At 53.7% G+C, this 15233-nt stretch overlaps 1 protein-coding gene across 4 annotated transcripts in view; it reads right to left on the bottom strand.

The window, feature by feature from the left end:
* SLC27A1 (solute carrier family 27 member 1) overlaps window positions 1-15233 on the bottom strand; it is a 36206-nt gene that overhangs the window by 3551 nt on the left and 17422 nt on the right. For 3 of the 4 annotated variants that reach the window (XM_008971056.5, XM_008971055.5, XM_003817787.5), the window contains 8 exons: window positions 15148-15217; window positions 13735-13826; window positions 13557-13666; window positions 5131-5340; window positions 2183-2309; window positions 1955-2092; window positions 1711-1875; window positions 1168-1314 (listed from right to left, as the gene is read on the bottom strand). In XM_008971056.5, coding sequence (XP_008969304.2) covers window positions 1168-1314; window positions 1711-1875; window positions 1955-2092; window positions 2183-2309; window positions 5131-5340; window positions 13557-13666; window positions 13735-13826; window positions 15148-15217 — 1059 coding nt within the window. The remainder of the gene's footprint in view (window positions 1-1167; window positions 1315-1710; window positions 1876-1954; window positions 2093-2182; window positions 2310-5130; window positions 5341-13556; window positions 13667-13734; window positions 13827-15147; window positions 15218-15233) is intronic. The other variant, XM_055103778.2, reaches the window with a different exon arrangement.

The raw sequence follows: 15233 nt of genomic DNA, 5'->3' as shown, positions 1-15233 counted from the left end.
AGGCAGGTGGATCACTTGAGGTCAGGAGTTCAAGACCAGCCTGGCCAATATGGTAAAACTTGATCTCTACTAAAAATACAAAAAAATTAGCTGGGCATGGTGGTGCACACCTGTAATCCCAGCTATTCAGGAGGCTGAGGCAGGAGAATCGCTTGAACCCAGGAGGTAGAGGTTGCAGTGAGCCAAGATCACGCCACTGCACTCCAGCCTGGGTGACAGAGCAAGACTCCATCTCAAAAAAAAAAACAAAAAAACACTATTTCAGAATGCTTAGTGGCAGTGGAAGTGAGGAATGGAAATAAATAACTACTAAAATAAAACAGCAGAAGGGACCCGTGAGAGCCCACAGTGCTAGCTGGCTGTGAGCCCTTGTGTCAGTCCCAGGACACTGTCCTGAACTAGGATGAATAAATGGTTTGGATATGGTTTGTTTGTCCGCACCAAAAATCATGTTGAAACTATTATTATTATTTTGAGACATTGTCTCACTCTGTCACCCAGGCTGGAGTGCAGTGGCCTGATCTCGGCTCACTGCAACCTCTGCCTCCCAGGTTCAAGCAATTCTCCTGCCTCAGCCTCCTGAGTAGCTGGGACTACAAGCGCATGCCACCATGCCTGGCTAATTTTTTTTTTGTATTTTTAGTAGAGACACAGTTTCACCATGTTGGCCAGGCTGGTCTCGAACTCCTGACCTCAGGTGATCCACCTGCCTCAGCCTCCCAAAGTGCTGAGATTACAGGCGTGAGCCACCACACCCGGCCAGGTATTCTTTTTTTTTTTTTTTGAGACAGAGTATCACTCTATCGCCCAGGCTGGAGTGCAGTGGCGTGATCTGGGCTCACTGCAAACTCCGCCTCCCAGGTTCATGCCATTCTCCTGCCTCAGCCTCCCAAGTAGCTGGGACTACAGGCACCCGCAACCGTGCCCGGCTAATTTTTTGTATTTTTAGTAGAGACAGGGTTTCACTGTGTTAGCCGGGATGGTCTCGATCTCCTCACCTCGTGATCCGCCCGCCTCGGCCTCCCAAAGTGCTGGGATTACAGGCGTGAGCCACCGTGCCTGGCCCTGGCCAGGTATTCTTTTAGAGCAACACAAAATGGACCAAGACACGAATCAACAGACACACTGATGGATGAAGAGAGAGGTTGGAGTGGGGGAGACTCGCACCTGTGGTGTCCACCTGGGGCAGGAGGCGCAGGAAGATGGGCCGGGCATAGGGTGCCAGCACCTTCTGCAGCTCCTGGTATATCGCGTTGGGGTCCAGCAGGCTGTGGGGGTCTGCGACGGCCGCCATCCCTGCCTTACCCTCCACTCCTGGAGGCAGAGGCTCAGCTGAGGACACCCCGCCTCTCATCCTCCCCACCAGCAGGACCAGATACACTGTCAAGCAGTAGCCCCTGGTCTGTAATCTCCAGTCTCTCCCAACCTGGGATGACATTTATGGAAGCAGCCACACATTTTATGGAGCTCCTGCTTGGCTCGTTGAAGCCCTAAGACAGGTGGGCTTTCATGATCCCATTTTCTGGATGACAAAACTGAGGCTCAACATCACCCAGGTGAACTGGCTCCAGATCCAGTGCTTCCTCCTGGGCTGCCCTGAGCAGTTGTCCAGGTTGTGCACTGCCCAAAGGCATGTGTACTTCTAAGCCCCTTTTGGCTGAGCTCCCTCAGGACCATGCCTCAGGACCACCCCCTGCAACCCCAGCTTGCCTGGAACAGCCACCCCATAGACAGCCACATCTGTCTGGCCCAGCAGGCGGCTCAGCACGCCCTCCACCTCGGTGGTAGAGACGTTCTCTCCTCGCCAGCGGAAGGTATCCCCGCTACGGTCCCGGAAGTACATGTAGCCCAGCTCATCCATCACTAGCACATCACCTGGCAGAGGGGAGAGGGGCAGATGGGTGGCGGATCCCCATCCGCACAGCCAGTCACCGGGGCCTAGCAGGCTGCGCACCTGAGAGGTAGGCGCTGTCGCCCTTGCTGAAGACGCTGTGGGCAATCTTCTTGCTGGTGGCGCTCTCGCTGACATAGCCATCGAAGCGGCGCAGCGGGTCCTGTTGGTTGATCTGACCCACAAGGAGGCCAGGCTCCCCTAGGGAGAAGGCCATGTTCAGGCTGCGCTAGGCAGGCAGGGTGTGGGGACCCCAGCTCCGGGTGGGGACCACGCGGGGGCCCTGCTCACCGGCCTGGCAGGGGATGCAGAGGCCCTGGGCATCCCGCAGCAGCTCCATTGTGTCCTCATTGACCTTCACCAGCCGGATGGGGTACACGTGGGGCAGGATGCGGCTGTTGAAACCACAGGAGCCGACCTAGAATGGCGTGAACTGAGTTGGAAGGAGCCGGGGATATGTGGGGTCCTTCTCACTAACACTTTGCCTGCCTTGCCCTGGGGCTTGGACCTAGCACCTCCAGTGTCATTCTAAGCTCTGTGACCTTGGCTGATCTGCAAAAGCAGGGTAGTAAGTGTCGCCTCCAACTCAGGGCCCCTCCTCCCACCTTCCCAGCCTGCATTCAGTCAAGAGAAGACCTCTGGCTGGCGCCCACTTCCTGATCCACAAAACCCTCCATGCTGGCAGGAAGTAGATGCCTCTGTGTGGACACTACAGCTACGTCAGACACTGCAGAGCTTCACCTGCTGCCCGCCACCCTGCTTGGCATGGTTCTATGAACAGAAATGCTTCTCCAACATGTTTGAGCCACTACACCCTGTCTGGTGTGTTTCTTTCTGCCTTTCCCCCTTCCTCCGTTCCTCCCTTCCTTCCTTCCTTCCTTTTTTTATAGAGTCTCACTCTGTCGCCTAGGCTGGAATGCAGTGGCGCAATCTTCGCTCACTGTAACCTCTGCCTCCCACGTTCAAGTGGTTCTCATGCCTCAGCCTCCTGAGTCTGGGATTACAGGCGCATGCCACTGAGCCCAAACAATTTTTTTTTTTTTTTGTATTTTTAGTAGAGATGGGGTTTTGCCATGTTGGCCAGACTGGTCTTGAACTCGTGACCTCAAGTGATCCACCCACCTCAGCCTCCCAAAGTGCTGGGATTACAGGCATGTGTGGGTGGCAAGCTACCCAGGTGCCGAGGCAAGAGACCGAGGGCACGAGCCATTCCAGTATAATAAAATATATAAAACAACAAGAGTTATACTAGATCTAGATCATAGACATGATTATATATGAATATCATTAATCATTAGTTTGTAGCAATTACTCTTTATTCCAGTATTATAATAATCCTCGCTCTATAATCATAACCTAGAAAAAACCAGGCCATAGAGAGATAGGAGCTGAGGGGACACAGTGAGTAGTGACCAGAAGACAAGAGTGCGAGCCTTCTGTTATGCCCGGACAGGGCCACCAGAGGGTTCCTTGGTCTAGCGGTGACGCCAGCGTCTGGGAAGTCTAGTCTAGTGGTAGCCTTAGTGTCAAGGAAAAACACCTGCTACTTAGTGGACCGAGAAAGGGAGTCTCCCTTTCCCCCGGGGAGTTTAGAGAAGACTCTACTCCTCCGCCTCTTGTGGAGGGCCTGTCATCGGTCAGGCCCGCCCACAGTTATCCGGAGGCCTAACCGTCTCCCTGTGATGCTGTGCTTCAGTGGTCACGCTCCTAGTCCGCCTTCATGTTCCATCCTGTACACCTGGCTCTGCCTTCTAGATAACAGTAGCAAAATTAGTGAAGGTACTAAAAGTCTCTGATATGCAGAAATAATGGCATAAGCTGTCTTTCTCTCTCTCTCCCTCTCTCTGCCTCTGCCTCGGCTGCCAGGCAGGGAAGGGCCCCCTGTCCAGTGGACGCATGACCCACGTGACCTTACCTATCATTGGAGATGACTCACACTCTTTACCCTGCCCCTTTTGCTTTGTATCCAGTAAATAACAGTGCAGCCAGACATTCGGGGCCTCTACCGGTCTCCGCCTCTTGGTGGTAGTGGTCCCCCGGGCCCAGCTGTCTTTTCTTTCATCTCTTTGTCTTGTGTCTTTATTTCTACAATCTCTCGTCTCCGCACACGGGGAGAAAAACCCACCGACCCTGTGGGGCTGGACCCTACAGGCGTGAGCCACCATGCCTGGCCTGGTGTGTTTCCTATGCAAGAATCTGAGCTACAGTGAGCAAAAGTGCCCTGGGGGCTGGCCATCCAACACCAAGCACACTGAGGAAGGAGCATTGTTCTTGGCATTAAGGACCCAGCCCCCATGGCACTTGCTGTTTTTTTTTTTTCCTTTTTAGAGACACAGAGTCTCACTCTGTTGCCCAGGCTGGAGTCCAGTGGTGTAATCATAGCTCACTGCAGCCTCGATCTCGTGAGCTCACGTGATCCTCCCGCCTCAGCCTCCTTAGTAGCATTGACTACAGGCACCTGCCACCATGCCTGGCTAATTTTTTATTTTCTGTAGAAAAGGGGGTCTCACTACATTGGCTATGCTGGTCTCAAACTCCTGGGCTCAAGTGATCCTCCTGCCTCAGCCTCCCAAAGTGTTAGGATTACAGGTGTGAGCCACTGTGCCCAGCCAACATTTGCTTTATGATCATTATTACGGTCTGTTCTTGGCCTTGGATGGGAGGGGCTTGGGAAAGGAGAGGGAGATTCATGCAAGCGGAGAATGGAGATGATTAAGAGAGTAAGTAGTTGCTAATTATGAAGGTATCTGTTTGCTGCTACTTGGGAGGCTGAGACAGGAGGATTGCTTGAGCTCAGGAACTGAAAGCTACAGTGAGCTATGATCACGTGGCTGCACTCCAGCCTGGGCAACAGAGCGAGACTCTGTCTCAAACAACAACAACAACAACAAAATAACAGCACGGTACACAGAGCCCTATTCTTCTTGCTAATCTCCACACGCAGAAACTGAGGCTCAGAAAGGCTGAGGCACTTGCCAGGGCGCACAGCCATACCTATCCTCCAACTCTCCTGACCCAAGGACCACAGTCACATGACTATCTGTGCAGGCTGGAGGACTGTCCCTCCGGTGGTGCACCGGGAGTCCCAGGAACTCCCCTTACGCCCCGCCCTGCGTTCGCCTTGGCGGAGCCTTCCGCGCCAGTCCAGGCTGTTTTATGTATCCCAGGGGCCCCAGGAAGAGGAGACAGTGGTCTTCCCTGAACTCCGAGACCTGCCCCGGGGCCCTGCCGGTGCGCACCTTGCCGTCCATGTTGGCAATGCTGCAGTTGCACTCGGTGGCGCCGTAGAACTCCCCGATTTGGCGTACGCCGAAGCGCTCCGTGAACTCCTCCCAGATGGCAGGACGCAGCCCGTTCCCCACCGCCAGGCGCACGCGGTGTCGCCTCTCCGCCTCGCGCACCGGCTGCTTCAGCAGGTAGCGGCAGATCTCCCCGATGTACTGAACCACCTGGGGGGCGGGGTGAGGAAGTGGGTGATGGGACCGGCAGGCGGTGGGGAGCCCGGATCAGAGGAGAGACCCTGAGACCGCCCCACCCAGGGAGCTATTCCTATGAGCGGAACAGCCTAAGGATGATGATGGCTGCAGAATCGTCCACACTCCATTAGGGACCACATTGACTCCTAGGACTCGTTCAGTCTCTTGCAAAGGGTCTAGGATGCAGCTTTTTTTGTTGTTTTTTGGTTGGGGGTCTCCCTGTGCCACCCAGGCTGGAGTGCAGTGGCATGATCACAGCTCACTGCAGCCTCTAACTCCTGGGTTCAAGTGATCCTCCAGCCTTAGCCTCCCGAGTAGCTGGGACTACAGATTTTTTTATAGAGATGGGGGATCTCGCTCTGTTGCCCAGGCTGGTCTTGAACTCCTGGCCTCAAGCAATCCTCCTGTCTCAGCCTCCCAAAGTGTGAGATTCCAGGTGTGAGCCACTTGTGCCTGGCCGGATGCAACTTCTATCCAAGCAGATGCAGTGTCTTTCCTCCTCCCCCTACCCGCACCCCTTCGTGGTCCCTCGATTCTGCCAGGCAGCTTCCTGGAGATACCACATCCCTGTCTGAGCCTCAGCAGGCACACAGGGCAGGACTAGCAGAAGAGTTGGCACCCCGCAGGGCAACCCTCAGCCTGGAGCCTACACTGTCACCCAGAGCCCCCTGGCTGAGCCTGGGCTGGCCAGAGCATCACCCCTGGGCAGACCGCTCCCAGGTGCACCCACTAGGCTGCGCTGCATCTGGACTGAGCCCCAGGTGCCCACGGAGCCACCTGCTCATGGGCTCCCCCTGCAGGACATCTTCCCTCCCTGCCACACATTCTCAAGCCTTGCAAGAGCTTCCTGGGGTCATCCACCAGGTGCCCCACGGTGCCTTTGAGTTCTCATCTCCAGGTGGGCTTCGGAATGACTGCCCCCACCCCGACTTTACAGATGGAGAAACCGAGGCTCACAGATGGTAAGGAACTGGAACGAGATCACAGAGCTGGGAAGTGGAAGAATTTGATTTGAACCCAGGCATCCCGGCCCCAGAGTGGGAATAAAACAGTTGCATGCCAGGGATTACCCACCAGATGGATCATAACAGCTGCAAATGTGCTCGGGGCTTCCCGCTCACACACAGGATGAAACCCACATTTCTTCCTGTGGCCAACTGGATCTGGCCCTGCCGCCCCTGCTGCCTCCTCTCCCTCCATCTCCGCTGAACACTCTGCCTCCTCAGGGACTTTGCACACGCTAGCCTTTTGCCTGAAGCAGTCTTCCCCCAGATGCATTTGCCTGAACTCTTCAGTCTCAGCTCAACGTCACTGAGAGGCATCCCCTGTGCCCCCAGCTGTGCCCCTGAGAAGGTACTGACTAAATAGCTGATGACTAAACCAATATGATCAGCAGACACCACCGCCACGCTCTGAGCTGAGCTTGGAGATGAAGGCACTGAGGCCCAGAGAGGAAATGCAGTGCACCCAAGATCACTGGCTGCTGACCAACAGCAGGTCCCTAAGGGGGAGGGTCCTCTCCCTCCATTCTCAGACTTGGGCCACTGCCTTAGGTGTGGTACAGTCCACACCATCTCTAGGAGAGAACCTGGCCAATCAGCCCAGCCCCTCCTCAGTCAATATGACTGGCTTAAGAATGGGCATGGCCGGGCGGGGTGGCTCAAGCCTGTAATCCCAGCACTTTGGGAGGCCGAAGCGGGTGGATCACGAGGTCAGGAGATCGAGACCATCCTGGCTAACATGGTGAAACCCCGTCTCTACTAAAAAATACAAAAAATTAGCCGGGCGTGGTGGCACGCGCCTGTAATCCCAGCTACTCGGGAGGCTGAGGCAGGAGAATGGCGTAAACCCGGGAGGCGGAGCTTGCAGTGAGCCAAGATCGCGCCACTGCACTCCAGCCTGGGCGACAGAGCGAGACTCTATCTCAAAAAAAAAAAAAAAAATGGGCACATGGCTGGGCCTGGTGGCTCATGCCTGTAATCCCAGCACTTTGGGGGGCCGAGGTGGGCAGATCACTTCAGGTCAGAAGTTCGAGACCAGCCTGGCCAATGTAGTAACACCTCATCTCTACAAAAATACAAGAAAATTTTGCCAGACGTGGTGGCATGTGCCTGTAATCCCAGCTACTCGGGAGGCTGAGGCAGGAGAATCTCTTGAACCCGAGAGGCAGAGGCTGCAGTAAGCCAAAATCACTCTATTGTACTCCAGCCTGGGGACAAGAGTGAGACTCCGCCTCAGAAAAAAAAAAAAAAAAAGGCAAGGATTTTTACAGACAAGCTAGCAGGGAGGCTGTATCTGATCTAAATAGACCGTGAAAAACCAGTGAGGACCAGGTGTGCCATCCACATAGGGCGCAAATCTCTGGCAGCCCCCAACCCAATCTCTTATTATGCAGGTAAGTAGCTACTCTACGTTGCCTATTTTTTTTTTTTTTGGAAACAAAAAATCCTCGGTAGAACTTCCCTTCTAACAAAAAGCAGCTCAAGAAATCACTTATTTTCTAACAAAGAACAGCCTGGAAGATTGGGCTGCAAACACAGATAAGGAAGCTGGAAGCCCGGCTACCTGTGGCCGGGCTCACTTGGCTCACGCCAAGTGTTTTCGGAGAACTCCTGATCTCAGCGGGGGATGCCAGCAGCTGCACCGATAAAAAGGGCTACCTGTGGCCGGGCACGGTGGCTCACGCCTGTAATCTCAGCACTTTCGGAGGCCAAGGCGGGTGGATCACCTGAGGTCAGGAGTTCGAGACCAGCCTGGCCAACATGGTGAAACCCCATCTCTACTAAAAATACAAAATTAGCCAGGCGTGGTGGCACACACCTGTAATTCCAGCTATTCAGGAGCCTGAGGCAGGAGAATCACTTGAACCCAGGAGGTGGAGGTTGCAGTGAACTGAGATCGCACCACTGCACTCTGGCCTGGGCAACAGAGTGAGACTCCGTCTCAAAAAGAAAAAGAAAAAGGCCAGGCACGGTGGCTCACGCCTGTAATCCCAGCACTTTGGGAGGCCGAGGTGGGCGGATCATGAGGTCAGGAGATTGAGACCATCCTGGCTAACACGGTGAAACCCAGTCTGTACTAAAAAATGCAAAAAAAAAAATTAGCCAGGTGTGGTGGCGGGCGCCTGTAGTCCCAGCTACTCAGGAGGCTGAGGCAGGAGAATGGTGGGAACCCAGGAGGTGGAGCTTGCAGTGAGCCAAGATTGCGCCACTGCACTCCAGCCAGGGAGACAGAGCGAGACTCCGTCTCAAAAAAAAAAAAAAGAAACAGCTACCTGGGGCTGGGCATGTCCACCCTGGGGGCTCCACCATCCCTTTTTTGTTAGCACATGTACAGTAAGAAAGAAATAAGCAACAAAAGCCGGCTGCTGTGGCTCATGGCTGTAATCCCAGCAGTTTGGGAGGCTGGGGCAGGCAGATCACCTGAGGTCAGAAGTTTGAGACCAGCCTGGCCAACGTGGTGAAACCCCGTTTCTACTAAAAATACAAAAAATTAGCTAGGCGTGGTGGTAGACCCCTGTAATCCCAGCTACTCAGGAGGCTGAGGGAGGGGAATCACTTGAACGCAGGAGGAGAAGGAGGTTGCAGTGAGCCGAGATCACACTACTCCATTCCAGCCTGGGAGATGCAGCGAGACTCTGTCTCAAAAAAAAAAAAAGTAAGGTTCTCGATTATAGCCTGCTGCCCCCATGAGAATGGCTAGACTGCAACTGCTGCTACAGATAAAACAGCAGTGAGCAGTTTCTCATGAGATGTAATTTCTGAACCCAAATAAATGCATGCTCTTGTTTTCTCCTTGTGTCCTTATTAAACATCACCTTTAGAGATTCTGTCCTGTTTTTTTTTTTTTTTTGAGATGGAGTTGTGCTCTCTCACCCAGTCTGGAGTGCAGTGGCGCGATCTCGGCTCACTGCAACCTCCACTTCCCGGGTTCAAACAATTCTCCTGCCTCAGCCTCCCGGGTAGCTGGGACTACAGGCGCCCGCCACCATGCATGGCTAATTGCTTTTGTAGAGATGGGGTTTCACCATGTTGGCCAGGCTGGTCTTGAACTCCTGATCTCAGGTGATCCACCTGCCTCGACTTCCCAAAGTGCTGGGATTACAGGAGTGAGCCACCACGCCCGGCCCTGTCCTCTATTTCTTTTTTTTTTTTTTTGAGATGGAGTCTCACTCTGTCGCCCAGGCTGGAGTGCAGTGGCACAGTCTCAGCTCACTGCAACCTCCACCTCCTGGGTTCACAGGATTCTCCTGCCTCAGCCCCCCAAATAGCTGGGACTACAGGTGCCCACCACCGCACCTGGCTAATTTCCCATCCTCTATTTCTTTCTTTTTTTTTTTAAGACGGAGTTTCGCTCTCGTTGCCCAGGCTGGAGTGCAATGGCACAATCTCGGCTCTCACTGCAACTTCCACCTCCCGGGTTCAAGCAATTCTCCTGCCTCAGCCTCCTGAGTAGCTGGGATTACAGGCATGTGCCACCACACCCTGCTAATTTTTGTATTTTTAGTAGAGATGGGGTTTCTCCATGTTGGTCAGGCTGGTCTCAAACTCCCGACCTCAGGTGATCCACCCGCCTCGGCCTCCCAAAGTGCTGGGAATACAGGCGTAAGACACTGCGCCCGGCCCCGTCCTCTATTTCTTTTTCTTTTCTTTTCTTTTTTTTTTTTTTTTTTTTTGAGATGGAGTCTCACTCTGTCGCCCAGGCTGGAGTGCAGTGGTGCGATCTCGGCTCACTGCAACCTCCACCTCCTGGGTTCACAGGATTCTCCTGCCTCAGCCTCCCAAATAACTGGGACTATAGGCGCCCACCATGCCTAGCTAATTTCCCATCCTCCATTTCTTAAAAAGCCTCTCAATGTTCACTGTGTGCCTTATTTGACACAGAAATTCCACTTCTAGGAAACTGACAGAATGAGCTTCCACGGCCCAGGAGACAGTAAGTAGTAACCAATGCAAGATGGTGTGTCAAGGACAAAGAGAGACCATCAGACATGACGGGCTTCCCAGTGGCAGGACACCACACCACCCATAAGGAATCTTTGCCAAAAAAGTTGAGTTTGAAGCCGATAAAATATATAGACCAGCGATTCTCAAGCGGGGACCATTCTGTCCCCCAGGGACACTTAGCAACATCTAGACACATTTTTTTAATTGTCACAACTTGGGGGAAGGGGATTGCTACTGGCATCTGGTGCAGGGAGGCCAGGGATGTTGCTAAATATATGCTACAATGCACAGGACACCTCCCACCCCAGGGAATGATCCAGCCCCAAATGTTAAGAGTCAAACCTGGTCTGGACACTATCTCAATTTCTGTAATAAATAAATTCCAAGAGGGAAGAGAGACAGACAGAAAGAGAAAAGGCACCTACAGATGACATATTTCTTTTTTTCTTTTCTTTTCTTTTTTTTTTTTTTTTGAGATAGGGGCTTGCTGTGTTGCCCAGGCTAGAGTACACTGGCACAATCACGGCTCACAGCAGCCTTGACCTCCTGGGCTCAAGCAATCCTCCCACCTCAGCCTCCCAAGCAGCTGGGACTACAGGCACAAACCACCACAACCAGCAAGATTTTCAATTTTTTTGTAGAGATGAGGGACTCACTATGTTGCCCAGGCTGGTCTCCAACTCTTGGGCTCAAGCGATCCTCCCGCCTCGGCTTCCCAAAGTGCTGGGATTACAGGCATGAGCCATTGCGCTCAGCCAAGAATTCTTACAAGACACATCAACCAGTCATAATGCTGGTTGTGTATTTAATTATGGAAATAAGAAAAAACACATTTTTGACATTGTGAGACAGAATTGAGCCACTGCCCAGATTCCTGATGACACTGAGATATCACTGTCACTTAAAAACAATCCTTACCAGACACAAAAGGCTACAGTGTCTGACTCCATTGATCTGAAATGTCCAGAACAGGCAAATCATAGAGGCAGGAAGCAGAATAGTGGTTGCCAGGGGCTGGGGGTGGAGGAATGGGGAGTAACTGGGGATGGGATTTCCTTTGGGGGGCATGAGAATGTTCTGGATCTAGATAGACATGGTGATTGTACATTGCGAATGCCACCAAATTACTGACTTTTTTTTTTTTTTAAAGATGGAATCTCACTCTGTCGCCCAGGCTGGAGTGCAGTGGCCCAATCTCAGCTCACTGCAGCCTCCGCTTCCCAGGTTCAAGCGATTCTCCTGCCTCAGCCTTCCAGGCAGCTGGGATTACAGGCGTGTACCATCATGCCCGGCCAAATTTTTTTTTTTTTTTTTTGAGGTGGAGTCTCACTCTGTCACGCCCAGGCTGGAGTGCAGTGGTGCAATCTTGGCTCACTGCAACCTCTGCCTCCCGGGTTCAAGCGATTCTTCCGCCTCAGTCTCCCGAGTAGCTGGGATTACAGGCACCAACCACCACGCCAGGCTACATTTCTGTATTTGTAGTAGAGACAGGGTTTCACCATGTTGGCGAGGCTCGTCTCAAACTCCTGACCTCAAGTGATCTGCCCATCTCAGCCTCCCGAAGTACAGGGATTACAGGCGTGAGCCACTGTACCTGGCCAAATTATTCACTTTAATATGGCTAATTTATATGAATTTCACTTTAATTTGAAAAAACAAGTACTCATCTTTCAAAGGTTATAGTGAAACAGCTACACAGGAAACATGATGCCGTCTGAGGGATGCTTTATGCCATCGCCGAGGGGAGGATGTGGGAAGGTGGGGAGGGGCAGGACAGGGTATCTGATAGCCTCTGGGTCCAGCTGAGGGGTGCACCAGAACTCTCTATACTTTTCTGTCCACTTTTATGTGTATTTGCTACTCTCTGTAATTTTTTTTAAAAGATAATTTTGGGCTGGGTACAGTGGCTCACGCCTGTAATCCCAGCACTTTGGGAGGCCGAGGTGGGTGGATTGCTTGAACCCAGGAGTTTGAGATCAGCCTGGGCAACATGGCGAAACCTCTTCTCTACAAAAAAAATTCAGAAGTGGGCCAGGCGTGGTGGTGCGCACTTGTAGTCCCAGCTACTTGGGAGGTCAATGCTGGAAGATCACTTGAGCCCAGGAGGTCAAAGCTGCAGTGAGCCATGATAGCGCCACTGCACTCCAGTCTGGGCAACAGAGTGAGATCCTGTCTCAAAAAATAATAATAATAATAAACAAACAAAATGAAAATATACTTTTGCATTTCAACATGCAGATTAGTAATTTTCCCAAGACCCTCCAAACAGAACCAAAACTCCTCAAAAGCGGAGCCAAGCACAGCTGTGGACCTTGTGGTATACCCCAAGATGCTCAGCCCAGAGCCCCCAACCCCTGCTCAGCTGTGTGACCTGGCCTGAATCTCTCTGGGCCCCATCTGTCCAATCTGCATCTGCCAACTTGCCACAGTCCCTGGACAACCTCTCACCCAATCCTTCCCAGTCAGCCTTGCTATTCCCTCCGGGCTCCATACCTGTTTCCTGTACCTCCCACCTGTATTTCCTGTATCCTGCCCCAAGTTACAGCACTGAAACCCTCAGCCTGGTTTCCTCTCACTGTGGAGGGGAAAGAAGAATTCCTGTTCTTAACCTCTGCCTGCTCTCCTCTCGGGGACAGCAGATGCCTCCACCTCCGCCTCACGCATTCCTCACCTGGAAGCCCCAGACTCATCGCCCTTCCCATCCCAGGGTCTCAATTCCCTACAGTCAGCAACAGGGAAGACCCACAGGGCACAAGGCATGAGGAAGGCATTGCCTTAAGGAGCTCAGGCACCCTGGGCCCAATCCCAGCCGCATTACAAGCCTCAGTTTCCCCAGCTGCAAAATGGGTCCACCCTCCAAACAGTTATAGGATTGCATTGAGTTTACACGTGGAGGGTTTAGCTCTGGTCTGGACACAGAGCAGGCACTCAGGAAACACTACTTGCTCTCTCTGTCCCCATCCTGGACAGCCATTCCTTAGGCCCCGCTCCCCACCCCACCCCTAGAGATGGGGGAGCAGGTTGCGCCAGCAGGTGGACAGGAGGGCGCACATAAGGGAGTTAAGGGAATAGAGCCTGGTCAGGGGGCGGGGCCTGGCTGGGAGAGGACGGGGCCTGACCAGGAGGAGGTGGGGCTTTGCTGGGAGGGACGGGGCCTCACCGGGAGGAGGTGGGGCCTGATTGGGAGGGGGTGAGGCCTGGCTGGGAGGGGCGGGGTCTAGACAGAACAGGGCAGGGCCTGACCGTGCAGTTGTACTTGATGCAGTCGTCCCAGAAGCGGCTGGCCGAGAATTTCTTGCGGAGGACGACTGTCAGCCCATAGATGAGACACTGCCCCACGCCGATGATGTTTCCTGCAGAGGGTGGCCTTGGTAAGGGGTCCCCCGCCCCCACCCACCATTCCCTTCCCAGGCCGTAGTACCTGCCGAGTGGTACAGGGGCAGGCAGTCATAGAGCACGTCAGCCGCCTGCATGCGGTAGGCGTGGTGGCCGAAGGCTGCCATGCGGTAGTACCTGCAGGGGGAGGGGGAGCCGGGAGGGCAGAGGCTGGGACCTAAATCCCCCAGGGTACAGGCATGGGGAAGCATGCTGCGTGTGGACCCAGGCAAAGCCAGCCCAGTTCGCATGAGTTCACAGGCTGGCAGGAAGGAAACACGCAACCAACAATTGTTGGTGGTGTTAGGTGTCACGAGGGATATAATAGGGTCAAGGGGCATAGAGGGGCTGAGGTAATGCAGCCACGGGGGTTGGGGGATCCTGTCTAGGGAGGTGAAGTGTGATCCGAGACCTAGCAAGAAAGAGCTGTGGGGGCGAGCTATGGAAGAGTGCCCAAGCACAGCACATGCGAGGGCCCTGAGGCCGGAAGGAGTGTATGGGTTTGAAGAGTTTGGGGGGCTGAGGAGGAGTGAGTAAGGGGTGAAGGGAAGGAAAATGACATCAGGGAAGTGGCAGAAGCCACCCAAACTGAGAGAGGGTTTTTGTTTGTTTGTTATTTGTTTCTTTTTTTGAGAGGGAGTCTTGCTGTATCATCCAGGCTGGAGTGCAGTGGCGGGATCTCAGCTCACTGCAACCTCCGCCTCTGGGTTCAAGCGATCCTCCTGCCTCAGCCTCCTGAGTAGCTGGGATTACAGTCATGTGCCAACATGCCCAGCTAATTTTTGTATTTTTAGTAGAGACAGGGTTTCGCCACTTTGGCCAGGACGGTCTCGAACTCCTGACGTCAAGTGACCCGCCTGCCTCAGCCTCCCAAAGTGTTGGGGTTACAGGCGTAAGCCACCACGCCTAGCCCGAGAGAGGGTTTTATTCTGAGGGTCACGGTAGATGCAGGGAGGTCTGGGGCAGGGGAGGTCTGATTTAGGATTTTCAAACCTCCTGTAGCTGCTGACAGGAGCTGGGCCATCATGGGTGGAGGAGAGAGTGGGGGGTGCAGGAGGAGCCTGAGGAGGGGCTGGCACAGGTCCAGATGGGGGGCATGGAAAAAAGTAGACAGATGGAGGGGACGGGTTTTGCTGGTGGGATGGATGTGGTGAACAGGTGGGGGGATGAGAGGGGCCCCAGAGTAGTGGGCACAGGGCAACCGGGTCCCAAGATGGGTGTGAAAATGGGTGTGATGTCTTTGTCCAGCCCCAAGCAGTTATGAGGGTTGCAATGAGTTTACACGTGGAGGGCTTGGCCCTGGTCTGGACACAGAGCAAGTGCTCAGGAAACAGCAGCTGCCCTCTCTGTCCCCAGGGTAACATGCAGATGCCCACAGGAGCTGAGGGGCAGGTCAGGCTGGCAAGATAGCCTGGGTCACTCTCAGCGGCTGAGGGCATTATGCCTGTGGGCCCCTCACCTGCTGTGCACGACAATGGCAGCCTTGGGCAGCCCGGTGGTCCCCGATGTGTAGATGTAGAAAAGACGATCTGCAGGAGATACAGG

Source organism: Pan paniscus, chromosome 20 (assembly GCF_029289425.2).
Source record: "Pan paniscus chromosome 20, NHGRI_mPanPan1-v2.0_pri, whole genome shotgun sequence".
NCBI lineage: Eukaryota > Metazoa > Chordata > Mammalia > Primates > Hominidae > Pan > Pan paniscus.
Note: the sequence above shows the minus strand (reverse complement) of the source record. Positions and strands in the feature narration are given on the sequence as shown.